The following is a 26,015-nucleotide window of genomic DNA, read 5'->3' on the forward strand; positions in this document are numbered from 1 at the left end:
CAATGAATGCTGCTTTCAGTATCACTTCATTTTTAATTTCAGCTGCAAGTATTTCCCTTTGTCCATTTCTTTGGTCAAACTTGCCTCAGACAGCACAGCACTGCCAAAACAGACCTTAAGCAAGAACACCACAGGCATCTGGAACTGAAAGATTTCACCCACCGATGAACTTCAGCACCTTCCCAGGCCGACTGCCACTCCAAACCATCTGAGAGAAACCCAGGCCTTGCCAGACGTCAGTGTGCACCCAAATCACAGACTTCAGAGTTTCTCATTACAAAGGTGTGAAATTGGCCCTGAGGTCTAGCAGGTGACTAGAATTCTATACCAGGCCCCCTGTTTCACTAAGTATATGAAAAGTGCACCTATGGAACTATTACAACACCCACATCAATTGCTGAAACATTTTTCATGGGAAACAGTAAAACGCTACATAGCAACATACTTTATACTTGGTCTGAATTGAGGTCTAGCACGCCCAGAGATTTCCCTGAGCTTTATCATGATTCCTGGAGGCAGCCTGATTCGGGGCAGGTCAAAGTAGTTCCCAACGGGAGGCACGAGGACGTCAGAGGGGTAGGTGAATTCTCTGTCTTCCTCTATGGTCAGAGGCAGTGGAGAGGGGCTTGGAGTAAGGGCAGGAGAGATCACGCCATTGGCCTCCACCTGCCACTGGCACCTGAGGAAACAGAAAAAATCTCTTCACTTCCACTTCCACCAAGATTTCTGGAAAGCTACCTGAAGTTTGACACACATCAACATGAATTACCACATTACGTGTTACATATTCATCAAACCTCCAGAGGCCAAAGCAAGATAAAATCCACCTCCTCCCCCACACTGGACAAACTTTGAAACAGAAAAGCTGGAAGCACTGCATGGGCAACATCTGGTCCCCACTACCTGGATGCTGCAATCGACGTATTGCCATGCTTGCATTATAACACAGCTACTGGGGATCCCCATCCTTCCGGGGACCCCGCAGCTTAATCACACAATGTTTGGCTTAGAGAAAAGCCTATGCAGTTCCAGGATGTAATTTTACATTCAGTGAGGTAGGGGCCAGACGACAACACCCAGGAGATTGTCAAACAGGAGGTACAACCAGCTGGGAAATGTGCTAAAGGTACTCTTGCACATAAAATTGCTTTTCCTTTATGGTCAAAACCAGGTGAATCTTCCATTACCTTTGCAGAAGTTTGGACCGCAAGAGCTCCTGACAGGCTTCTTCTTCTTTGGTCATTTCTGGTCCATTATACAGGATTCTTAACATGGAACATGCTAACACAGACAGACCTAAAGCCAGGTCTACCAGAAAAGGCAAGCCTCCTGAGACATCCTCCGAAGACTCCTACAATGCAGACAGGGGCAAATCACAATGGTCAGTGGTCACAGGCAGAGCGCTGCCACTGGTGCACCTCACTGCACTGTCCCCAACTGGGGGTGCCACTGAGCAGCGAGTATCATTGCTATGGGAAACAGGTGCAGCACCCAACACCATGAGTAGATGGTGGTACTGGCATGACCACTGAATGGGTCAAAACCCAGGTCTGGAGAGAGAAGAGCTGATGAGACTCCAGATTAAGCACAGCAGTGTTTAGCTCCCTCTCTGTCAGGTCTATTTAAGTATTGGTATTTTGCCTTGTTTTTGGCATCTAGTCTGTGCTCCAACCAGGAGGCTGTCAGTGACTGCACTGAGTCCACCAGGGAACTAGGGAGGGCCTCCTGGGTAGCTGAGAGACATCGGAAAACCAAAGGTCCCTGCCTTCGCAGAGCTTACATTCTAACCAAGTTTTCCACTCCAGGAGAGTCTTGGCTCGGTAAACCTTAAGCAACCTCTAAGCCTAAAGTACAGTTTTAAGACCCAGTACCTAGTGGTAGTAGTAGAACTGCCACTCCTAAAATCGAGAATCCAAGTGTTGACTTGCACTGAGTGCCAGAGTGTCCTTTGTTACACGGGAGGATGCCAGGGCTAGATCACCCCTCCAGACGCGGAAGCAATGTCATCTGTACTGGTCAGTCGATTTAGGTCACTCTTAGTTTTGTTTTATTTTATTTTGTTTACATTTTGGTCACTCCTAGTTTTGTTTTATTTTATTTTGTTTACATTTTGGTCACTCTTAGTGTTATTCCCTAATACTGACTACTGATATTTCACTACTGCCAAATGGAAGAGATAGATGAAACAATGGTTCGTATTTTGCCCTGCTTCCAAGGCAAATATGATGTATGTAGCCAAGGCACACAGGGGAGAGCACGTTTTGCCCACAGCATTGGTTAGAATGAAGTACCTGAGCGCGAACTGTGCAAGCAAAGCCCCACATAGCTTTATCAGGAGTGTTGTGTTCACGACCACTTCTCATTTCAAAGGAGAAGGTGACAGTATCTCCTTCCACCTTAAAATTTAAGGGGGGAAAATGCACTTTAAAAACAAGACACACAGGTTTCAAGACAGCAATGAATTTCAGAAATTTACTTTCAAAAGGACCAGAGCAATAGTTCACTCTTTTTCTCTCACTTGCTTTTTCATTAAATGCTATTCCCTTCCATTCAGATACCAATATTTAGGTGTTTTTTCTGGCCAGGTAGATTTGGGATAAGAAATCTGGGAAATGCGCCACCATTCCCCAAGAGCAGGCTCACAGCAAAGTCACCAAGCACTGAGTGTAGTTCCTAAGAAATTTCCCAGATTCCTATTCTTTTTTGTCCTTTCCCTCATGTTTTTCCCTTCACTTTCCCACCTCACATGTGTCAACTGGACAAGTAAATGACAAATCCTCTTGAACAATAGTGGCTGAGGGTTAGAAACCTGACTCTGCATTACAGAACAACTCAAAGCGCAAGAAACAGACACCACCCAGGACACAACCAAGAGGCGGCACACTGATGCAGATGTGGACAAACTCAGACTACACGGAGCAAGGCAACATGCTCTCCATGCTGACTCTAAGAGGGGACACAACATATGTGAAAGAAAGACTGGGGCACAGATTGTGGAATGGTCTGGGATTTTAATGGGTATTTGTGCTCATATCCTTACTCAAACAGCAAACAGTTCTGGAGCCCAGATGACAAAGAATGACCCTGACCACTGCAGTTTAAGAATGCTCCAAAGGCCCTAGTCAAACTGCAAACATTAATTCAACACTTTTAAATTACACAGGCCCTGTCATTTAGTGATAGCCCTTTGAACAGACAGTGAAAGACATGCCAGGACAAGTAGGAGGACTCCCAGCTCTGGACTGGACAGAGGGATGACATCCCTGAGGGAAAAGAAGACCATTCTGAGGAGGAGGGAGCCTACAGGCCAGGCAAGATGGCGCCACCTTGCACCAGAAACTCCCTGGGATTACACTCAGCACCTGGGCCTGTTCTGGAGGTGCTTGTGACTGGATACCCTACCTTCACCAGGTCCTTCGGCCAGCCAGCTCCTAGGACGCTGCGGCTGCCATAGCCCAGCGTGTTGCCCCCATACTCAGCAACCTTCCTGCTGCTGGTGCTGGGGCCCGCGCATATCACCAACTTCAAAACAGAAAATAGACCGTTAGACTGTAAAAGAAAAACAAAGACAACATCTACAAATAAAAAGGCTGCAAGGAAGATTTGTTTAAAAACACACTTACAACCAGGCCCTGGTGTCATTGTGATATCATTAGCATTTATGAATTTTTAGGTATAACTGATACAGGCTGGGTTGCAAATAGCCACTGAGAGTTACAGGGCAGAGTAGTAACAATGATTTATAATAAAAAGTACCCTTTTATAGTAACATACTTCTAATGGCTTAGGGAGCTTGCATTACAATAGTTATACCCACTTATTAAACAGATATATTTTTGAAATAGCCATTCTAGTCCTAATTAATAATGTATAACTCAATAATTATAGGTCCAATTTGACCCCTTAAGTTTACCCCCACATTAAAAAGTAAGCAAATCTAATGGAAACGTGGTCATATCTAATACAAAAATGAAATAAAACTATCAAAAAATCCTATGAACAAATAAAGATTTTTAAAAAATGCAACAAAGTGAAAATAAGCCATATATTTTAGAATGCTGCTTACTGGCACACAAAGAAAATAATGCAAATTTGGGCCAGAAAGAGGGCTGCTTCTCCTGGGGTCCATTTTCAGGTATTAGTATCTTTCCTTGTTAAAGGCTCTTTTTTGATACCCAATCTAGAAACTTCCTAAAGTGCTGGAGAATCACTGACATCTCACTTGACATTCTAACCCTTCCACAGGAAAAGCCAAGCTTGGCCTTGGGCTCTGCCTTCCCCAGCACACTCAGCTGCTCAGCACGGCAGCTCAGATCCTCTTGCAGCATGGTGAGCCCTGGAGGCTGGCTGCCCATGACCTCTTACCCTTTCAGACCTTTTTTCAACATCAGGCAGGCGCCACTGGAAAAAGAAATGTGCTGTGATCCATGCGGTTAGCTTCTCTGTGCTCTATCAGTTAACACTAATGTCTACTGCAGGCCTAAGTTTTCACACATCAGAAGATACAAATGAATGTTGTAAAAGAGAAACAAACGACACCAACTGAAATGGCAACCCTTCCATTCCAATCTAACAAGAATCACTCCTTGGGACCAGCACAGTGGCGTAGCCAGCTAACCTTTCACCTGTGGCAGCAGTATTCCATATAGGCACTGGTTTGAATCCCCACTGCTCCAGTCCTGATCTAGCTCCCTGCTTATGGCCTGGGAAAGCAGCAGAAGATGGCACAAGGCATTGGGCCCTGCATCTGCATGGGAGACCCAGAATAAGCTTCACTGTCTTTCAGCTGTAGATCAGCCAACTCTGACCATTGTGACCACTTTTGGGGGAACCGATGGATGGAAGATTTCTCTTTCTCTCCTTATCTCTCTGTAACTCTACCTTTCAAGTAAAATGATAAATCTTTCAAAACAAAGTAAAAATATTCACTTCACTTGAAGCTAGAAAATGAAGGTCGCTAATGCCAGGAGCTAGCAAGTGAGACAAAACCACTGATGCGGAGCTGAGTTTTGGAGGGAGACCCAGATGGAATTCTTGACTCTTGCCTTTTGGCCAACCTCAGTCAGTGTAAGTACTTGAGAAGTACATCAGATTTCCTCTCTATTGCTAGTCTGTCTGCCTCTTAAATAAATCAATAAATCTAAAAAAAAAAGGGAAATTATTATTATTTTTTTTTACCTAAAAACATCCCTTGATGTTATTTAAAACCATTTGCCCTCACAGAGTTCAACGGGAGAGGCAACAGATGGCTAATAAGCAACATAAAAAACAGTATGTACAACATTAGATTACTTGCCAGTTGTTTTTTCATGTTACATAAATCAATTTCATGAATAACAGAAATAAGTCAAGAAAGGTGATTAGCAGCAGCAAAGTAAAATAAGAAGCATTGGAGAAATCGGCTTAATCAGTGGTAGACCCGGTAACAGGCCCATCTTGCTTACCTTGTCATAGTCATACTGTGAAGAACATCTGCTATCAAATCTCAGATACAGGCAGCGAGCTCCTGGGATATGGACTGTTTCTTTAAATTTGTAGTTGTCTCTGACAGGGTGTACTGTTTCCACAGTCTTTCCGGCAGCCCACGGGGCAGGGATCTTTAAGCCAGTGAGAAAGCCTGGCTCTTCCTTCTCTTCCAGCATTCTAAACCAGAGAAAGGGGATGGGTCTCAGATCAGCACCAAGAACAAGAACAAGAAAACAGAAGCACAGCAGCAGAGACACAGTGAAGAAGCTGCTCTTCACTTTTCCACAGTGGGATAAGCTGCTTGGGGATGCCTACAACCAACACTGCAGTGCCCAGGACGGAGCTGCACCTCTGGTTTCTGACCTATCTTTCTTCTAACATGCGGGCAGGAGGCCGAAGGTGATGGTGTTCCAGGCTCCTGGCTTCAGGCTGGCCCGGCCCGTGCTGTCGTGGGCATTTGGACAATGGACCAGCTGACGGAAATCTCTCTCACTCTCTTTCTCTGCTTCACTGTCTTTCAAATAAAATGAAAATGAAGAAATAAATTTTTACTTGCTTATATTTAAGGGTCTTTTGTTGTTAGGTATCATGTTCCTGTTTTTCTGTTTTGTTAAGAGGAAGCCCAACTGACACCCAGAAGGTCTCATAAGCTCCCATTTCAAGGCACTTAGGAAACATAAAAGTTACTGTAAAAGACCCTTAATATCAGTCACTTTCTAAATACAATCAGATTAATAACCGATAAAATTGACTTTTATCCTAAAATCTAAGCTGACTGCCATGGGATCTTCCTATTCTCTTTCAGCTCTGCCAGTTTTGCAATTTGAATCATAAAGTTGGACTGTGGACTACATCAGCTACAACTCTCATGTGGCCATTTAAATTCATGTAAAATCCATGGGCCTGGCACGATAGCGTGATGATTAAGGTCCTTGCCTTGACTGCACCAGGATCCCATATGGGAGCCGGTTCTAATCCTGGCTGCTCCACTTCCCATCCAGTTCCCTGCTTGTGGCCTGGGAAAGCAGTCGAGAACGGCCCAAAACCTTGGGACCCTGCACCCTGGGAGACCTGGAAAGAAGTTCCTGGCTCCTGGCTTCGGATCGGCACAGCATCGGCCATTGCAGCCACTTGGGGAGTGAATCATTGGACGAAAGATCTTCCTCTCTGTCTCTCCTCCTCTCTGTACATCTGCCTTTCCAATAAAATAAATAAATCTTTAAAAAAAATAAATAAATTCATGTAAAATCCAGTTTCTTGGTCATCAGCGAAACTGCAAGTGTGCAGTAACAATGGGTGGCTGTGATTGACCATTACTGGACAGCACAAATACAGGTTCTAATTCCCGCGGAAGCCTCAGCTGGATGGCACCTGCTCTAGGGAGCTCAGGAAACCCATCTGTTCTGATCACTGTACATTTCCTATGAAACATGACTGATACACAACAAAGCACACACATTTCAAGCACGTGGCTTGGTAAGTCTGGACACTTCTTTCATATACCTGTGAAGTTTTCTTCTTGGTCTCTATGGCCTCATTACTTCATCATGATGACGACATGTGTGGTGTCTGCCACTAAAGACGAACCTGCATTTTCTAGATTTTATTTAAATGGAATTGCACAATGTATGACTGTAGGGCACTTGGTCTCTTTAACTCAGGGTAAAAATCCTGAGAAGCAGCCACGTTGTTGTATGTGTCAATAGCTGCTTCCTTTCGTAAGTAGAAGTCTATTCCATGGATATGCCACAGTCTGTTTATTCATCCATGTTGATGGACATTAGGGTGTTTCCAGTTTGGGGCCTTTCTAATTAAAGATTTTAGGAACTTTCATCTAGAAATCACTGGAACAAAGAATCTATATTTTCTTTTCATTCGTTCAACTATATGGTCATGGAAGAGATGGATTATAAGGCAGGCATACATTTAACTCTGTAAGAAATTTCAAATTATTTACCAAAGGCAAAATATTTTACATTCCTGTCATAATTTAAAGAAAATTCACATCAGTTTTGAACTACCCAGTTTTGAACTACAGGGAAACCCATTCTAACCTGTCCTTATAAACTCCCAAAGAATTACACCACAATGTGTAAGTGATCTTGACGTCTTCCTCCTTTCCCAGAGAGTTAATCATTGTTGTGAAAGGAAGATGCGGAATGTACCAGAAGAATGCAAGGAAGGAACTCGTGTAAGGATGCAGCACCCATTACCTCTCATCGGGCAACAGCCTGCACTTTGACTCCGAAGCACCACACGGGGAGCAGCCCACCTCGGCAAAAACCGGACACTGGGTTTTCAGCAGCAAAGCCGTCTGAAACACAAAATCATCCCATATGCCCAACGGCTCAGAACCCATTATCTAGATGGTACTAAAATCAAATCCGAAATCTGCATTTGAGTCTTTTCCCGATCCCACTGTGCCTTACTTAAGTAAGAAATGCTCCGTCACTTGGAGCACTTAACAGTTTGCTTCTTTCAGGAACGGAATACACTAGCAGATTAGGCAATATTAGCAGGCAAGGGCTTAGAGCACCAAATAGAACAGCATATTTGAATAGCATCGCAGAGTAGCATTTTAACATGAAGTAATTTAGTCAGACAAATAAAATTATTTCCCTGCACATTCTAATGACTTTTTATGAAACGGGACTTTCCCTGATTTCATCCCTGTTTCCCTCGGTTACCGAAAGGCATGATCATGTTCACGCTGCCTGCAGACAGCTGCCTGTGGAAGAAGTTGACTAAAAAGCTGGTCCCTTTGGCATACCAGAGATCGTTCATACCTGGCTGGTGTAGAGCACCAGCTGGACTAGCTGAGGCATCAGGGCATCGGCCATGATCAGAGTCTGTAAATTTGGATGCATCAGGGAGGTGAGTAACACCGGAAGGAGGTGACCAAGCATAGTAGCCTTAGTAACTTGCTCCAAGCCTTTTAACCTACAAAAAGTTCAAGAGAACACACAGCCTAAGCAGTGCACAGTCATGTTATGAAGCAACTCTGAAATCTCTTTAAGCTGGGTAAGTTCTTCAGGCAATTCAGTCTGCAAAATTTCCCACCTTCCTATCACTCCTGGTAGAGGGAAGAAACTTTTCAGGAGTTTCATCTTGATTTGGTCAGATTTTGCGATTCAAGCACTTATAAGTGGGTTTTAGGATGTAAATGGCTACTCTAGGCAGTTACTACCTGCAAAGTCTCTGCACTATGGGACTCCAGGTGGCTGCAATACACCAAAATTCCAAAAAGGACTGGAAGAGAATGGACACAACATTGTTTGTCCACCGCTGTAAAACCTACTTCTGGTTTAGGGAGATTGAGGTTTATATGGGGTACAAGGGTAGGAATATGTCTTCCTGATTTTTTTATTATGATAAAATATACACACCATAAAATTTACCTCTTTAAGTGTATAGGTCAGTTATTAAATAATTCTGTGCCATTTTCACCACTATCCATCTCCTTAACTCTCTTCATTCTATAAAAACTGAGCAATAAATCCCCATTCCCTTACCTCCCACCCCTGACAATCACCACTCTTCTTTCTCAGTATGGATATTTTAAATGCATCTTTGAAACCATATTCTTAATATTCCCATCTTCCTTAAGGTATGTGAGACAAAGAGGCAGGTTGCATAAATTCTCCAAGGACACTAAGGATACTTGAATTGCACCGGAAACAGACTGTGCATCCCCAAGCTCTCACACCTTGCCAGGCCTGCACCATGTGGGCACCCTCCACATCTCAAATGCCCCTTCCCAACACCTATCTTGGTTAGAACATTCTCAGCCTCAGCCTTCCATTAACCCTCTGCGAGTGTGCAAGAATTAAGGACAGCCAGGATTACTGAAACAAACATTACATGGCAGGATGGTTTTTAGACCAACATTTCCAACATTCAAGTCATCAGAGAACACAATTTGCAACTCATTCGTAAAAGCAAACAACTGTACTTGACTTTAAGATGCATGCATTTCAACCTATTTTCACAAAAATCCCTCTCCATATTAAATGAAGATTTAACATTTTGTTCTAAAGATTCCGTTTTGGTCAATAACATTTTCTTCCTGAAGGGCAGCAGGTCATGGTTCCCAATCCATTCCTCACCTCTGCTCACGGTCCGCTATGTCGCTGTTTATGAGTGCGGTTGTGACCTGCTGTAGCATTTCCAACACTTCATCACATCCAGTCAGGATTTGGGTGGCAAGAGACAAAATACTGACCTTTAGCTCCTAGGTAGAAAACACCAGAATATTACTTTTAAGCTTTGTGATAAACTCACACTAATGATGACAACATAAAATCATACATTTGATGACACATTTCTCAACGAAAGGATGAAGTGGCCGGAAGATGACCAAGCAGGAAAGCCTGCAGGGATGGCACGTAGCAATTTGGTTTGGGGAGGCTAAAGCTGGAGTGCAGGCAGAAATAAGTGGTCTTTCCCAGGGAGCACACCAAGACCCTGGGAGCAAAGGCCTGTCTCCCATCCCGTCCAGCACAAGAGCGCGCCTGGCGGCCAGCCCAGAAACTGTCCAGGGAAGGCAGCCTTGGGTGGTGTGAGGACAGCTGAACAGAAAAACAAAACTGTGAAAGGCACTGTGGGGACTAAAACAAGACAAAATACAACAGTCCGAAACAGCACGAGTGAGCTTTGACTGCATCTCTGAAACCCATTAGCCCCAAAAATAGGCAAGTTGCAAAATTCAATGAAAATAGCAGGCAGTTACAGGCTATAAAACATGAAAAATAACTCTTAGAAAGTCTACGGAATTACAAACACTAATAAGTCAAATCTTACGAAGCACTAATGAACATCAAAGAAATGGTTACTCTGCAATTATGTGATATTAAACCAATAAACCAAACTAACTCTTAAGGTTACACTGGTGTGTTTTTAACTTTCCCCCTAGAATGGAGCCTATTCTGCTTTTACTGAGTTCATACTTCTTGCTATGGCTTAATTGAACTTTTATAAAACTTAGCCTCCCAAATACACAAAACTTTTTTTTTCAGTAGAATTTTCTGGAGTCTTTTGGTATTATTAAGATATTTTATTGGGGACCCAGTGCGGTAACCTAGTGGCTAAAGTCCTTGCCTTGCACGCCCGGGATCCCATGTGGGCACCAGTTTTTGTCCCGGTGGTTCCACTTTCCATCCAGTTCCCTGTCTGTGGCCTGGGAAAGCAGTCAAGGACAGCCCAGGGTCTTGGGACCCTGCAGCTGCGAGGGAGGTCCAGAAGAGGATACTGGCTCCTCACTTCCGGTCAGCTCAGCTCTGGCTATTGCAGCTGCTTGGGGAGTGAACCAGCGAATGGAGGATCATTCTCTGTCTCTCCATCACTGTAAATCTGCCTTTTCAATAAAATAATAATAATAATAATAATAATAATAATAATAATAATAAAAGGTACTTTATTGGTCAGAGGCAAGGCAAGTCTCTACGGTCACCTACAGACACACCCATGTGACAACGTAGTGCCGGGTGTTCACAGGCCTCACCTCTGGACCGCACATAAGGAGACATTACTGTCTCTTTTTAGGATCTAGCAACTAAGGTAAGAGAAATTAACTAGGTTGTACCAGCAATTTAAATTAAAACAAAAATTCATGCATGTTTTCCTGTTTATAAAAACGCAAACTAGCACATGTAGGATTCATATAGTTTCTAAGCCTGAAGGAGTAAGACAATGGCAAAATGCAATGGCTTTTATCTTCAACTACGATTTCCTTGGTAAATTTTTTGGCTGTTTAAGTCCATATTTTAAGGAAGAATAAAGTTCTCACTAGTTTTTTTCTAATTTTTTCGGAAAGATGAGATTGTAAAGAACACCACCAACTACCACCTTGAGCATCTGCCACAATTATAACAACCGCTGCTCGAAATTGTCAGGTGGGAACAAATGAGTGAGTTTACACAGAAGCTAATTTAAAAATAATTACAGACTGAAATGAACTACAGATATAGAAATTAAACTATTCAATACAAAGATTGAGAAAATGATCACTTTGTCAAGGTTCTTTGAATCAAGAGGATATAAAATCAGCTGAAATACTGAAACTGTTTAAAATGCATGCTCCCTGGTTTCTGGGTGTGCATATGTTATGAATGTCCAGGTGCCAATGGGATCACTTTACGCGCTGTATTTTACAGTTCTTACATGAGGATGAACATAGACAAAGCACAGAAAGGTTGGCACATGGACGACACATTATGAGTGTCACAAATATGGTGGCCACCATGTGACGACAGAAATCTGTGAAATGGGTGGCCTAGTGTTACCTCTCCCAAGAATCTAAGGCATGAGGTGAATTCCCACATCCCTAACACAGAGAAGGTTAGCCAGTGAAGCGCGCTTCACATCGTTAGAGGAAAGCTTGGTGTTTACCTGTACCTTCAATGTCTCTCCCTGCAAGGAGTTGTCACTGTCATCATTCTCATCGGGTTTAATCAAGATAGTGTTACTGAGAAGGTGATTCTGAACCGCCATCAGATAGCGCAGGCACGAGGATGCAGCCTTCAACACAAACAAGGGCACTGAATGACCTACACTTCACTGAAAGAAGCAATCATGTAATCCCATGTTTTTAAAACATGTGAACAAGGAAATCAAAAAAGAGAAATTACAAAAAATAGACCAAGTTCATTTCTCAGGCAGTATATTTCAGGTGGCTTTCAAACACTCTTTGATACAGTGCCTTTAACTTTACAAATTCTGCTATACAATCTTCATTCAAAACACTTCATTTTAGCCGCCTCCTCACACATACCTCCATTTTGGAAGTCTCTAAGCCCTAAAAACATTGTTAGGTCAGATTCTGCTGCTGCTGATTTAGAAAATAATGCTAGATTAAAATTAATAGCAGAAGAAAAATCCCTCATTTGGTAAAATAAAATCACTGCAATTTGGTACAACGATTCATCCCACAAAGCAATGTCAGCAGAGGAATGACCGTCCTCAGGAAACGTGCTTCCAATGCATTTGTCTCGTTGCAGAGCCATCCACTGACTGGCACAGATGAAGTCTACCTTTGTCAAGTGAGTGATGAACCACTTGACACACACCTCTCACTACAGCAAAATGAAAACAGGAACACTGAGCAATTTTGTTCTTGTCAAACACATCTCTACTTACAGGCACAGTTGAAAGGAGCTTTTGAAAATCATCCGTGGAAACAGTTTGGCACTTGGTGATTAAGATACAGGATTCTCGTACAACAATCTTCAGGATATAGTGTAGAAGTTCATCATTCAATCTTTAAAATGCAGGGAAAATGTGATAAAACAGTGATTCTTTATTAGTAAAAGGGTAAACTGAACACAATTAGTATAAAACAGATACAAAATACAGGATTAATCACTTCTGTAAGCAAATCATCTTACTCAGCAAAGATGCAAACAACTTAGTCTCTGAATCAAACTTATAGAAACAATGGTACCCAACCGTCTAGTGTAAGTGTTTTATACATAACAAAAACCTGACACCTTCCTTCCCTCCCAGTTCTAACATACCCACTCAACCCTCTGACAGACCAGCGGGTTGGACCATTGTTGTTACCAAGATTTCTTAAGTAAGTTCCATCTGCTATTTCTGCTAAGTAGCCTTTTCTCAGGACCGAGTTCTATTACTGATGCAATGCAAATGGACTACAATGTGCAAGCCATCATTTTCCACCGGGATTCATGCTCTGGGATTCGCATGCTACTGAGCATGTTATAGCTAACAGATGAACACTGGATCAAACACACTGAAATGTAAAGTAACTGTCTAGAAGAACATGAAGACCAGGCTAACAGGGAAGAATGGGCTCTTGTCACCTGTAATGATCATCCTCATCACTGCCAAATCGGTTGTTCTGAAGCTGCTCGGCTAGGCTGGTTAGGATCACATCCCGCAGCTGGGCAAGGCCGCTGTTCCTCTCTCCTGGCACGGAACAGAGCGCTGTGAGCTACTGAAGCAACAGGGTTTAGAAAGCTAACACTGTCTTTAAAAAGTTTTCGAACAAGTTGATTGCCGACAATCTAGGAACACCAGCCATTCAGATAAATTACAGCAACAACGAATAATAAACAACATCACAACCAATTGGGCATGTTTAGCCAGTACTTCCTTATTTAAAGGTAATCACTCCCTTGGTAGATCAGAACGTGTGATTTGTAATTTCTTAAATTAACACTGCTTTTAAATGTACAATGGCTTTAACACAGCATCTTACATTGCTGTTAGAAAGTTATGTTTTCATGTGTGAATAAAACTGGGTGAGAAATCAATGAGACATCTTGATTTTGAAAGACTTGCTGAACACCGACAGGGGCATTATGCTAAGCCTGTTATAAAAAGAGGTTTAAAAAACGGAAGCTCTATGAAATAACATGATTGGAATGTTAGCATGTATGTAGGTACATTCAAAACACATGTCAACAAATATGAAGAAAAAAAAGTATCTATTGCCTTGATATACACCTTAAGCCAAAACAATGGTTGTTCAGGATAATTAAGCGATAATTCTCACCTTCGGTTAACACCAGCTTTAACAAATTATTGATTTCAGTTTCCCCTGGGTACAAGATATTTAAGCCAGAGCTGAAATGATGAAAACAAGAAAAAGAAAAAAAAAAAGATTTTTAAATAAATTTTCTGAAAAATTCAAATTGTAAGTATTGAAAATTTTATTTTTTCCCTTAAGATGCCTTTTATGTAAAACTCAGGCTAGATGGCAGAGCTGGTTCAAGAGCATGCTTTGCTACAAAAAGCCAATGCAGTCAGCTCAGCTAGGCAGACAGACTGTTCCCTAAAAGTCACCTGACAAAGACAATACCCAATTCTCGGCTCTTCCAAAAGAACAAGAATAGTCAACTATCTTTAGAATCCAATGGCACCAGAATTTTTTTCTTTGTCCCTTTAAAAATTTATTTTATTTGACAAGCAGAGAGACAAAATTTCTTATCTGCTACGGTTCACTCCCCAAATTCCTGCAACAGTGAGGACTGAGCCAGGCTTAGCTGGGAGCTGGGAACTTAATCTGGGTCTCGCAGGCGAATGGTTAAGGACCAAGCTACTTGAGCCAGCATGTGTTACCTCCTAGGCGCTGTTTCTGAGGGAAGCTGGAGTCAGGAGTGGAGAAGTGTGTCAAACCAAGAACTTCTGTGCCACACACCTGCCCCTCCTCTTAATTATTTATACCAAACTTGACACTTGACATCCATAAAGTGTAGAGGTGTGACATACACATACACCTATGGAACCATCACTACAGGTAAGATGATGAACAAACTCATCACTCACAGAAGTTTTCTCATGGAAACAGATTTAATTATCAAATAAATGCTCAACAAGGGAGACCCAATGTATAATTCACTAAAGAAAATATCCTCCATCCTCTATGCTCACCTTAGTTATGTTCAGAGATGACTCAGTCCTCTCCTAGGTATACTTGGTCACATGCAGGCAACATTCCTAGATAAAAGTTCATGACCCTCCCCTTCCTCCAGTGATAGGTTAAGTGACAAAAAATAGAAAATGGCTCATAAATGCTTCCCTGTTACCTGACAAGGTTCTAAGCAAATTAAGAAATGTTAGTACTGCTGAATATTAACCCTGTCTCAGGTCTCTGTTGATGAAAACCTCACAGCTGTAAAAAGTAAGTGCTATTTTTATGCCTACTTTGTAGCTGAGAAACCTCAACCCACTCACAGTGAGTGGCAGATAGAGCAAACCCTACAGTCCAGATCAGGTTATGGTCAAAGCCTGCTGCTTTTCTTTTCTTTCTTTCTTCTTTTTTAAAAATATTCTTGTATTTAAAAGTCAAAGTGACAGAGAGAGAGGGAGAAACAGGGACAAAGAAAGGTCTCTCATCTGCTGATTCACTGCCCAGAAGGCCACAATGGCCAGGCCATGGCCAGGCCCGAGTCAGGCAAAGCCAACGACCAAGTATGCTACCCGGGCCTCCCTCCTGGGTGGCAGGGGTCCGTGTACTTGAGCCATCTTCTGTTACAAGTGCATTAGCAGGAAACTGGATCAAAAGCAAAGGAACTGGGTCATGAACCTGGCACTCTGGTTTGGGATGCTGACAGTGCAAACACCAGCTTACTCTGGCATGCCACTACACCAGCCCCTAACCTACCACATGCTCTCCTGACTAACAACACCTGCTTGGAAATAATCAAATTATCCACTTAAAGTAACTTTGGCTTTGATTTTGGTTTTCAAGACCAAAAGCAGGAGATGAGGAAATGTAGCCACACATTCCTCTCAAATTGTCCTCAAAGCATAAGGCTCTGACGGTAGGACACAGGCGTCCCCGTTGCCAGCTGGCAGGGAATATCTTAACAGAGAAGTCATCTGCAGAGATCCCTTAGAAAGTCACTCGGTGTTCACCTGATGGCAAGGCAGACTTCCTTCTGAACCTCGGGGCCAATCCGATCTTTGGGTGCCATCAACAGCTGCCAGAGCAGCAATCCTGACCGCCGGATGATGTCTCGATTCCTTTCAGGTTGTGGGCTGAAGAAAAATTTAAACACCACCTACACAGACATAAGCGGTACATCTCAAACTGCTAATCCTACTGGGGAGCAAATTATCACTGTGAAAATAGTACATGGTCGGTATTTTTATGAATGGATGATCATGTAGATTTTTAACCATCATGTTTTCTATTGTATGATATAATTATAGTAAATTTTTACACGTATTAATTGAATTGAGCTACACACAGAAATACTCCATTAACTATAGCACAATGAATATGACGACAGTTCTACTTATAGGAGTGGAGATGGCAAGATGCAAAACAGGAATGTTACTAAAATTTTCTTCTGGTACAAATTAGCTAAATGAAGCTCGGATTTGTACTTCTTTTTCTGTATCAGCCTATTTAACTCAGAACAAAGTATTTACCTGAAAGACAACAAGAATGCAGCGTATAATACAGGTGTCGCCGTTAACCATGGCCTTCTCCATAATGTCACAAATACTGCTAAGATGGTGTGCTTCAATTGGATGCTGCTTGCCCAAAACACTTGTGATTGGAAGATTGGGATTCGTGGCAAGAAGATTGAGTTGGTGTATGCACATCGCACCAACATGGTGCAGTAACTGGTTTATAACCTCATTCGTGGTTATAGCCTCCTCTGGAAACAAAAAACAAAAACACTCCGTGAGGCCATCCCTCTATAGGAAACACAGACGTCGGCGTTATGAAGCGTGCTTGCATTCGGACACAGTCCTTGGGGGCCCTCATCTCCTTCACTGCTGCTAAAAATTCCTTCTTACTGCTACAGAACACTTTAAAAACAAACAATAAACACCTCCTGCCTGCCTCAAACACTGCCGAAGTTTAATTGCCCCAGCTGCCATTTACTGAGCTCCTTCTGTATGCTGGACCAAGGGCCCAGCATTTAGCATGCACCACCTAACAAAACAATGATAAGCTTAGTCTACTGTGTTAAGCATAAAAACAAAAGTCAAAGAGGTTTAGTAAATTGCCCTAGTTTGCACACCAAGTTGAGCTGGGTTGAATTCAGGCCATGTCATCCCATAGTCTCTGCTGGTAACCAACTAGTCGCATCTCGCCACTTTCTTTCACTGCTGTGTGGTAGAATCCCCAAACTCATAAACAGCTCCTCCTACGGCACCTCAACATTTCCTTCCATTTATTCATGGCAGCCCAGACATCCGTCAGTGAGACCTGTGAGCCTGACAGCATTCTTTTACATAACTCTCAAGGAGGGTTACAGACATTCAAGAAACGAGAGTGAAAACAACCTGAATAGCAAAGTACAAAAGGCAGTTTTTTCATTCCCATTAAAACCAGCTGAAGTGAACTGCCTGCAAGGAATGAGAAATTAGGCCATCTTGAAGGAGCAGGCAGCTCTTAAAGCTACAAAAAGATATGGCAGGAGCCAGCACAGTGGCACTGTAGGCTAAGCCCCACCTGCAGTACCAGCATAACATATGAGCACTAGGTTCATGCCCCAGATGTTCCACTTCCCATCCAGCTCCCTGCTTATGGCCTAGGAAAGCAATAGAGGATGGCCCAAGGCCTTGGGAACCTGCATCCACTTGGGAGACCTGAAGGAAGCTCCAAGCTCCTGGCTTTGGATCTGCCCAGCTCCAGCCTCTGAGGCCACTTTGGGAGTAAACCAGTGGATGGAAGATCTCTTTCTCTGTCTCTTCTCTCTGTAAATCTGCCTTTGAAATAAATAAATAAATCACTTAAAAAAATATGTGGCAGATGTTGGTGGTGTGATACAGCACATTAAGCCATCACCCACAGCTCCAGGCTGCTCCATGACCAATCCTGCTCTACACTAAGGCCTGGGAAAACAGTGGAAAACTGAAAGATGACCAAATCCTTGGGCCCCTGCACCCATGTGGGAGACCTGGCTTTGGCGTGGCATAGCCCTGACCACTGTAGCCTTGTGAGGCAGGAACAAGCAAAAGGAAGGTCTCTCTCTCTCTCAATAAATCAATAAAACAGAGCTTGTTTTACATATACTAAGTTATCAAATGCCTATTAGATAAGTAAGTAGAGACAAATTCATTGTCTGGAACGCAGGTGAAAAAACTGAATTTCTTTTACACCTTTCTCAAGATGCAACTTATATAACATGCAAGTCATTTGCTGTAAATGTACAATTTAGTAATTTCCAACAAATTTATGCAAATATCAAAATCAGGAATCAAAGTCCAGGTATTATAGATATCTTACAGATACTAGACAATAAGGAAACACTATCAGCAACTTAACACCAACAAATAAAATACCAAAGTGAAATGTGTAAGTTTCTACAAAACCACAAATTTCAAAGCTAGAAAAAAATATATACATGCATTGTCTTATAATGTCACCATATGCTTTGCTTTAAGATAATTTTAAACCAGTCAAAAAATATTAATTATTATGTTGATTAACATATGTCCAACTAATTCTTTAATATGCTTCCTTTTGGGAGATGGAATTTAATTCACCCTCCCTTGGAGTGTGGTCTGGACTTACCAACTAGCTTCTATTAATCAGATTATGGAAAGTATGGAAAGGAAAAACAAGCACATTCATAGTGGAGCAGCCTAATAGATGTCATTTAAACCAAAGGGTCATTTTTTTTTTTTTAATTCAGAGGTGGTTTTATTCACTTCAGTATTTCCTAGTGTAATGAATACGTGATTCAATCAATGTCACATAGCTTAATAGGTGAGTGATTCTCACGAGCCCTATTCCACCACCTTGATTCTTCGCAAAGCATAATTTTTAACATCAGTGAAAATGAGTCCAGTTGATATTACACATCTTGGCATATGATGTAATAACATGGAATATCATGTCACCTTCATAGCATTCATCCCCCAAATCCACAACCTCAGTCTATTTATGAGAAAACATCAGACCAACCCAAACAAAACAAAATTTTACAGAATGGTCTGTCTTAGGAATCCCTCATAAGTGCACTTATCTGTTCAAGTAGGATAATCTATGTCCCAATTCTGGTGACTTTCTTATCCCAGCTAAAATATGCTACTGGACATCTAAAGATTTTTTTCCTGCTACTACATTTTTCAAATCTAGAATTTCTACTTGACTGTTTTTGAAAAACAATTTCTTTCTCAAAATTCTCTGTTTTGCCACTCATCATCCTTCAGTCTTGCCTAGGTTTCCTTGTTTCTTTGAGGATGTTACAATCGCTGCTTTCTAGTCTGTCTCAGCCTTTTCCTTGAAGCTGTGGCTGCTGATTCTCTCTTCAGTTTTTTTTTTTTTCCTGAATACTTACTTATTTTTTCCTTCTTATTTTAATTATTCTTATTTTTATTTATAAATCTTACTATGGGTCACTTCACCTGTATTACTTAGCGACTAATGATTAGTCAAAGGTTAGGCTTAAATACCTTGATCCATTAACAGTTTTAAAAAGATTTATTTTACTTTATTTTTATTTTTTTAAGATTTATTTATTTTTATTGCAAAGTCAGATATACAAAGAGGAGGAAAGACAGAGAGGAAGATCTTCCCTCCGATGACTCACTCCCCAAGTGACTGCAATGGCTGGAGCTGCGCTTAACCGAAGCCAGGAGCCAGGCACTTCTTCCAGATCTCCCACAAGGGTGCAGGATCCCAAGGCATCAGGCCGTCCTCGACTTCTTTCCCAAGCCACAAGCAAGGAGCTGGATGGGAAGCGGGGCCACTGGGATTAGAACCAGTGCCCATATGGGATCCCAGCGCATTCTAGGTGAAGACTTTAGCTGCTAGGTCATTGTAGTGGGCGCTTATTTTTATTTAAAGAATAGTTACAGAGAAAAGAAGGGACAGCGAGAGATCTTCCATCCACTGGTTAACCCCCCATATGGCAGCAATGGCCAGAGCTGAGCCAATCCAAAGCCAGTAGTTGGCAGCCTCCTCCTAGTCTCTTACATAGGTGCAGGAGCCCAAGGCCTTGAGCCATCCTCTGCTGCTTTTCCAGGCTAGAAGTATGGAGCTGGAGTAAAAGTGGAGCAAATGGGACATGAGGCAGCACCCATATAGGAACCTGACTGATGTCACAGACAGAAGCTTAGCCTACTGTGCTGTGGCATCAGCCCCAGGCCACCAATACCTTCTCCCTGGAAGGATCTCGATGTTTAGGGGATCACATCAAAGTTAGGTGGTTTTTTACTCTGTTAGTTTTGCTTCTGTTGGGCCCTATAACATCTGTGCATACGTTTGAAGGCTCAGGCTCGGCCAGAAATATGCCTATAAGTTGGGCCCTCGACAGCCTCTTCTGGGAAGCTGTGCGGTGAGCTTACCAAGATCTGCATGAGGCTTTCTTATTACCCAACGTCACTGGTCCATTTCTGACTGGGCTGCCAGACCACTGCGTGACTGCTCAGGATCATGATCTTGGGCTGCTCAGCCACTTGTCCTCTCCAAGGCCACCACCAAGGCCACCACTGCTGGGGATGAGCTTCGTTTGTGCTCTGCTCCAAACCAGGTCAGCTCCCACAAGCAGGCACGTGGGGCCTTCGCCATCTGCTTCACCCCGGCAGAGCTGCTCTGCTGGCCAACCTTAGACCCAGCTAACACAACCACAGATCCTAACTATGAGTTTGTGCATAAATGAGTCATTAGCGATGTAAGGCATTACAACAGCATGTCGTGTAGAACCAGGCCACATAGCAATAATGCATTCCTTTTTTCCCACAAGGTCCTAACAATGTCAGCATGGCGATCATCTTTAACCAAAAATCTATGGACCATCTCAAAAGTCCTATTTACTTACATACTTTATTTACAACCCTTACAGCTAACAAAGGATTTCTGGTTTCTCAGTTCGAAGGGTAAAGGCAGGTGACATGTTCTGTGGCTGGTCTACGTTCCCACCTATCCACACAACTGTCTTCTCTCACGTTTCAGGGCAGACCAGCCCAGCACCTCACCTTTGGGCTCAGTGATGATGTGGCTCACTCCAAGTCTCTGGCAGACATAATGGAAGGCTTGATTCCCAGGATTGCACCACTGGTCAATATAGTCATTGGAGCATGTCCACAGCATGTTGTTCACGGTATCGTAACAGGCTCCTGAAAAAAGAGCACATTTCAGTCAATTATTGTGTACCCATCTGTCTATCTAAACACCGCTGGAGAATGAGAGGGAAGACGAGGACTCGGCTTCCACATTCCTGTTCCCACAGGTTCACTTGGCAAAGCACTAGGTTGGGACTCAGCATGTATTTCAGTTTTAATTTTGTTTAACTCCTATGTGAAAACGAGTAAACTTCCTTGAATAGACAGTTCACACAAAACTGATTCACCCAGAATTTCTTCCAAAAAGGATTTAATTGGTCTACATTAAAAGTAGAGGTATAGGGGCCAGTTCCCTGCTAATGCACCTGGGAAAGTGACAGAGTATGGTTTAATTGCTTAGGCCCCTGCTACCCACATGGGAAACCTGAATGAAGTTCCTGGTTCCTGGTGTTGGATGGCCAAGGCAATCACTGGGGGACAGAACAAGTGAACAGAAGATCTCAAACATTGCCCTCTCTCTTCCCTCTACCTCCCATTACTCCCAGTCTGTTCTTTCTCTTGTCACTCTGTCTTTCAAATTAACTAACAAATTAATTAATAGATACAGGTGGACTAGCTTTACTACACAGTGAAAACCCCTAGAAACTCAGCCCCCAACTTCAGTGTGAACTAGCCTTCAAGGCAGAGAAAGACAAAATAATGCATGAAGTTCATGTACTAACAGCAAGCACACCAATTCCTCATGGGAGTAAACCTTTGAGAATTTGGTGCAGACATCATCATAAAATACAATGGACAGAATCTTTAAGAGCAAAAGTATTGCAGAGGAATATCAAATATAGCAATTTCTTATATTAATTATCACAAGAGTAATAATTAAAAATTCTTTAGGGGCCAGCAGCACAGCATAGCCAGTAAAGTGACTGCCTGCGATTCTGCTGTCTCTCGTGGACACTGGTTTGAGACCTGACTGTTTTAGTTCCAATCCAGCTTCCTGCTGCTGACTTGGGAAAGCCGCGGAAGAACGGCCCAAGTACTTAGCCTTCTGCCTCCAATGTGGAAGACCTGCATGAAGCTCCTGGCTCCTGGCTTTGGCCTCGCCCAGTCCTGCCCACTGTGACTATCTGGGGAGTGAATCGGTAGATGGAAGATAAATTTATCTCTCCTTCTATAACTCTTACTTTGAAATAAACAACTTAAAAATTTTTATTTTCAGAAGCCAATGTTGTGGCACAGCAAATTAAGCTGCTACCAGTGATATCAGTAGCCAGCAGCCTATGCCAGCCTGTGGGTTGATCCCTGGCTGCTCTGTTTCTGTGAAGGTAGCAGCTGACTGCTCAAAAGCCTGGCCCCCTACCAGCCATATGGGAGATGCAAATGGTGTTATCAGTTTGGACCAGCCCAGACATCGCAGTCATTTGGGGAATATACTAGCAGAGGATCAGTGTCTCTCCCTTTCCGTCACTTTGCCTGTCAAATCAATAAATGAAAATCAATCAATCTTTTTAAGGAAACTAGAATGCCAAAGAGAATTGGCAAGACCTTGCATTTGCAGGGAGAGTTGGCATTGGTGTCTTACCTAATCCTGGTACAAGAGCACCACGCCCCAGCGAGCTTCCAGCAGCATCAATGAGATCCGCACGGCTTGTGAACTGTCCATCGGAAATGTTATACACCAGGCTAGAGGCGAGAACTTCAGAAGCAAACACGAAGCTGATCAATGAGGCTGAGACAGTTTTTCAAAGTCTAAACATTAGGATTCCAGAAAGACTTCCACAAAAATCAAGCCCTGGGTGTGGGTATTTGTTCCAGCAGTTAAGACATCATATTTCCCCTAGATTTTAGGGCATGGGTTCTAGTCCCAGTTTTACGCCCAATTCCAGCATCCTGCTAATACATATCTTGGAAAGGAACAGGCGGTGGCTCAGGTAGTTGGGTTCCTGCCACCCATATGGGAGAGCCAGCTTGACTTCCTGGCTCCTGCTTTTGCTCTGGCCCACCCACGGATATTATGGGCACCTGGCTATCGTGCAGGTCATTGGGGATCACCATCTGTCTGTCTCTACATGTCAAACAAACAGAACAAATAAATATTTTTAAGTCATCTTTTGTTGTTATCTTTTGGTGGTAACAGGAAATAGAGAATGTATATACACCTGAGCTGGAAAAAAGAAAGCCATCGCCAAAACCTCCTAAATTTAATATTGGCCTATATCCTTGAAAATGTTTTTAGAACAGCAACTTTTCCATGAAGGCTTTTTCAATATAGATTTTTAAAGGGTAACTGTAAGAGGGGTTATGCTTATTAATATCACACGGCAATAGTCTTCACAAGAAACACTTCACACTCAGTATGTGCCCAGCCGGGCTTGGGGTACAAAGGCAGCTCACTTCCAAGCACTGGCTCTAAAATGTGGAGTCCCTGGTCCTTTGCCCTCAACACAAGACAGGTGAGTGATGAAGATCATGGGTGCAGGATCCCGCCTTTAAATTCTGCTTCTATTACATTTGGGTGGCCCTCGGTTTCCTCATTTGTAATACGAACATAACACAAATTCCTACCCTACACAGTTATCATAAAGATCAAAAGAACTAAGTGATCCACTAACCAAGTTGCTCCCATAGCTACCAATGTAGAACAGAACAGAAGAAACTTAAGCATGTATTGATTTGTTAGACTTAAATAGAATCCCTGTGTCAGCTACATCTTCATGAGACAACAGTCCCATGAAGACCTGCTTTAATCAAGCGGTGCCAATTTCAGTCAGTGTGAAAGCCATGCTGAGAAGACCAAAAAAGGAATTTAATGAGACAATGGGTCAATAAAAAGAAAAATAGCTCAATTTAAGAGAAGACAAAAGATTAAAGTAGATATTCTTCCAAGGAAGATACACAAACAGCCGATGACCATATGGAAAGAGGTCCATCACCATTAAAGAAATGCAAATCAAAATCCCAATGAGGTACCATTTCATATCTAGGGAGGCTGCGATTTTAAAAATGCAAAATAACAAATGGTGGTGAGGAGTAAGATATTGAACCTATTACATATTGCTGACAAGAACAAAAATGGTACAGTCTTTTAGAAAACAGTTTGGCAACCCCTCCAAAAAGGAAGCAATTACCACAATGCTATATGAATATGAGAAAAACAAAAGCATCTACACAAACACATACGGGGTTGGCGTGACAGCTATGTTGGGTAATCTTCCACCTGCAAGGACCAGCATCCCATATGAGCACCAGTTTGTATCCCGGCAGCCCCACTTCCCATCCAGCTCCCTGACTGTGGCCTGGGAAAGCAGTCGAGGACAGCCCAAAGCCTTGGGACCCTGCACCCGTGTGGGAGTCTCAGAAGAAGTTCCTGGCTCCTGGCTTCATATCAGCTTAGCTTCAGTGTTTGCAGTCATTTGGCTATTGTGAACCAGCAGATACAAAATCTTTCTCTGTCTCCCCTTCTCTCTGTAAATCTGCTTTTCCAATCAAACTAATTAGGAAAAAAAAAAACCTTATATACCAATGTTCATAACAAATTCAAAACAATCAAAAGAGAGGAAGCTCAAATGTCCATTAAACTGACAAGCAGATAAACAAAATACGATTCAGTCAAAAAAGGAACAAAGTTCTGATCCATGCTACAAGGCTCGTGGATGAACCCTGAAAACATGATGTCAGGAGAAAAGGTCAGTCACAAAAGACCGCCCCCAAGAAGACAGTGTGGCCTGCCGGCTGCCAGAGGCGGGGCGAGCACGGCTGATGGACAGCAGCTGCTTCTTGGGCTGATGGCTGCTGCACACGGCGGTGAACATATGAGAGCCACTGAACTGAGTATGTAAAAGAACTGAATTTTATGGTGTATGAATTATAATCCAATAAAACTTTTAGATTTTATACATACACACGGCCACAATTTACTCTACCCCACAGGCTAAAGTGCACATGGTCACACGAATTGCTAGAGAAAAATTCTTCTTAGCTTAATTCTAAAGGCAAAAAAAGAGCTTGATAGTGTCGTGACCATGCAAATTACAAATACATGTAACTAAATGATGTAAAGGCTAAGTTGATGCTGGAGAAACAATTCTGTTTAAACTATTAGAGTAAAATTTAAACCTGTAGGCTCCAGTGAGAATCAAAAAATAGTTTTTAAATATTCAAATGCAAAATAAAATACTTGAGTGGAATTTGGGGCAGAAATTGTGGCACATCAAGGCTAGCTGCTGCATGAGACATAAAGACCCCGCCTCCGAGTGCCCGAGTCAAGCCCTGGCTATTCCATGCGCCCAAACCAGCTGCCTCTCAGTGAAACTGGAAGGCCAGGTACGACAGCCCAAATACTGTGCCAGTCATATGAAAAATCCACAAGGGGCTTCTAACTTCTGGCTTCAGCCTGGCACAATTCTGATTGTTGAGGACACTGGGAAAATGAACAAGCAGATGGAAGACAGTTCTCTCAGGGCTGGCATTGTGGCACAGCTGCCTGCTCATGTGTCTGGGAATGCAGCGGATAATGGCTCCAGTACTGAGGCCCTGACAGCCGTACAGGAGATCCTGGTGCTGGTCTGCCCATGGAAGCCGTCTGGGGAGCGAGCCAGAAAATGGAAGATCTTTCCCTCCCTCTTTCCCTCCCTCTTTCTCTCCCTCTTTCAAACTAAAAGGCAAAAAACCCTCAATTCTGTCTCTTCTCCCAATGTCCTCCTGATTAACAAAATCAGCAAATATTTACTGATTTAAAAAAAAGATTTATTTATTTTTATTGAAAAGTCAGATACAAAGAGAGGAGAAGAGACAGAGAGGAAGATTTTCCATCTGCTACTTCACTCCCCAAGTGGCTGCAACAGCTGGAGCTGAGCCAATCTGAAGCCAGGAGCCTGGAGCCTCTTCTGGGTCTCCTATGTGGGTGCAGGATCCCAAGGCTTTGGGCTGCCCTTGACAGCTTTCCCAGGCCACGAGCAGGGAGTTGGATGGGAAGTGGGGCTACTGGGATTAGAACTAATGCCCATATGGGATCCCGGAATGTGCAAGGCAAGGACATTAGCCACTAGACCATCCCGTGC

The 26,015-nt window shown here is 42.8% G+C and overlaps 1 protein-coding gene across 7 annotated transcripts in view; it reads right to left on the minus strand.

Moving 5' to 3' along the window:
• HECTD4 (HECT domain E3 ubiquitin protein ligase 4) overlaps positions 1–26,015 on the minus strand; it is a 137,300-nt gene that overhangs the window by 57,865 nt on the left and 53,420 nt on the right. For 4 of the 7 annotated variants that reach the window (XM_058656826.1, XM_058656825.1, XM_058656824.1 and 1 more), the window contains 16 exons: positions 22,538–22,651; positions 20,872–21,012; positions 16,363–16,595; positions 15,844–15,989; positions 13,979–14,049; positions 13,284–13,389; positions 12,601–12,721; positions 11,854–11,982; positions 9,573–9,697; positions 8,253–8,406; positions 7,680–7,780; positions 5,445–5,643; positions 3,403–3,549; positions 2,292–2,396; positions 1,188–1,351; positions 446–679 (listed from right to left, as the gene is read on the minus strand). In XM_058656826.1, the coding sequence (XP_058512809.1) occupies positions 446–679; positions 1,188–1,351; positions 2,292–2,396; positions 3,403–3,549; positions 5,445–5,643; positions 7,680–7,780; positions 8,253–8,406; positions 9,573–9,697; positions 11,854–11,982; positions 12,601–12,721; positions 13,284–13,389; positions 13,979–14,049; positions 15,844–15,989; positions 16,363–16,595; positions 20,872–21,012; positions 22,538–22,651 (2,290 nt within the window). The remainder of the gene's footprint in view (positions 1–445; positions 680–1,187; positions 1,352–2,291; positions 2,397–3,402; positions 3,550–5,444; positions 5,644–7,679; positions 7,781–8,252; positions 8,407–9,572; positions 9,698–11,853; positions 11,983–12,600; positions 12,722–13,283; positions 13,390–13,978; positions 14,050–15,843; positions 15,990–16,362; positions 16,596–20,871; positions 21,013–22,537; positions 22,652–26,015) is intronic. The other 3 variants (XM_004595287.3, XM_058656827.1, XM_058656828.1) reach the window with 3 other exon arrangements.

Source organism: Ochotona princeps, chromosome 29 (genome assembly GCF_030435755.1).
Source record: "Ochotona princeps isolate mOchPri1 chromosome 29, mOchPri1.hap1, whole genome shotgun sequence".
In the NCBI taxonomy this organism is placed as follows: domain Eukaryota; kingdom Metazoa; phylum Chordata; class Mammalia; order Lagomorpha; family Ochotonidae; genus Ochotona; species Ochotona princeps.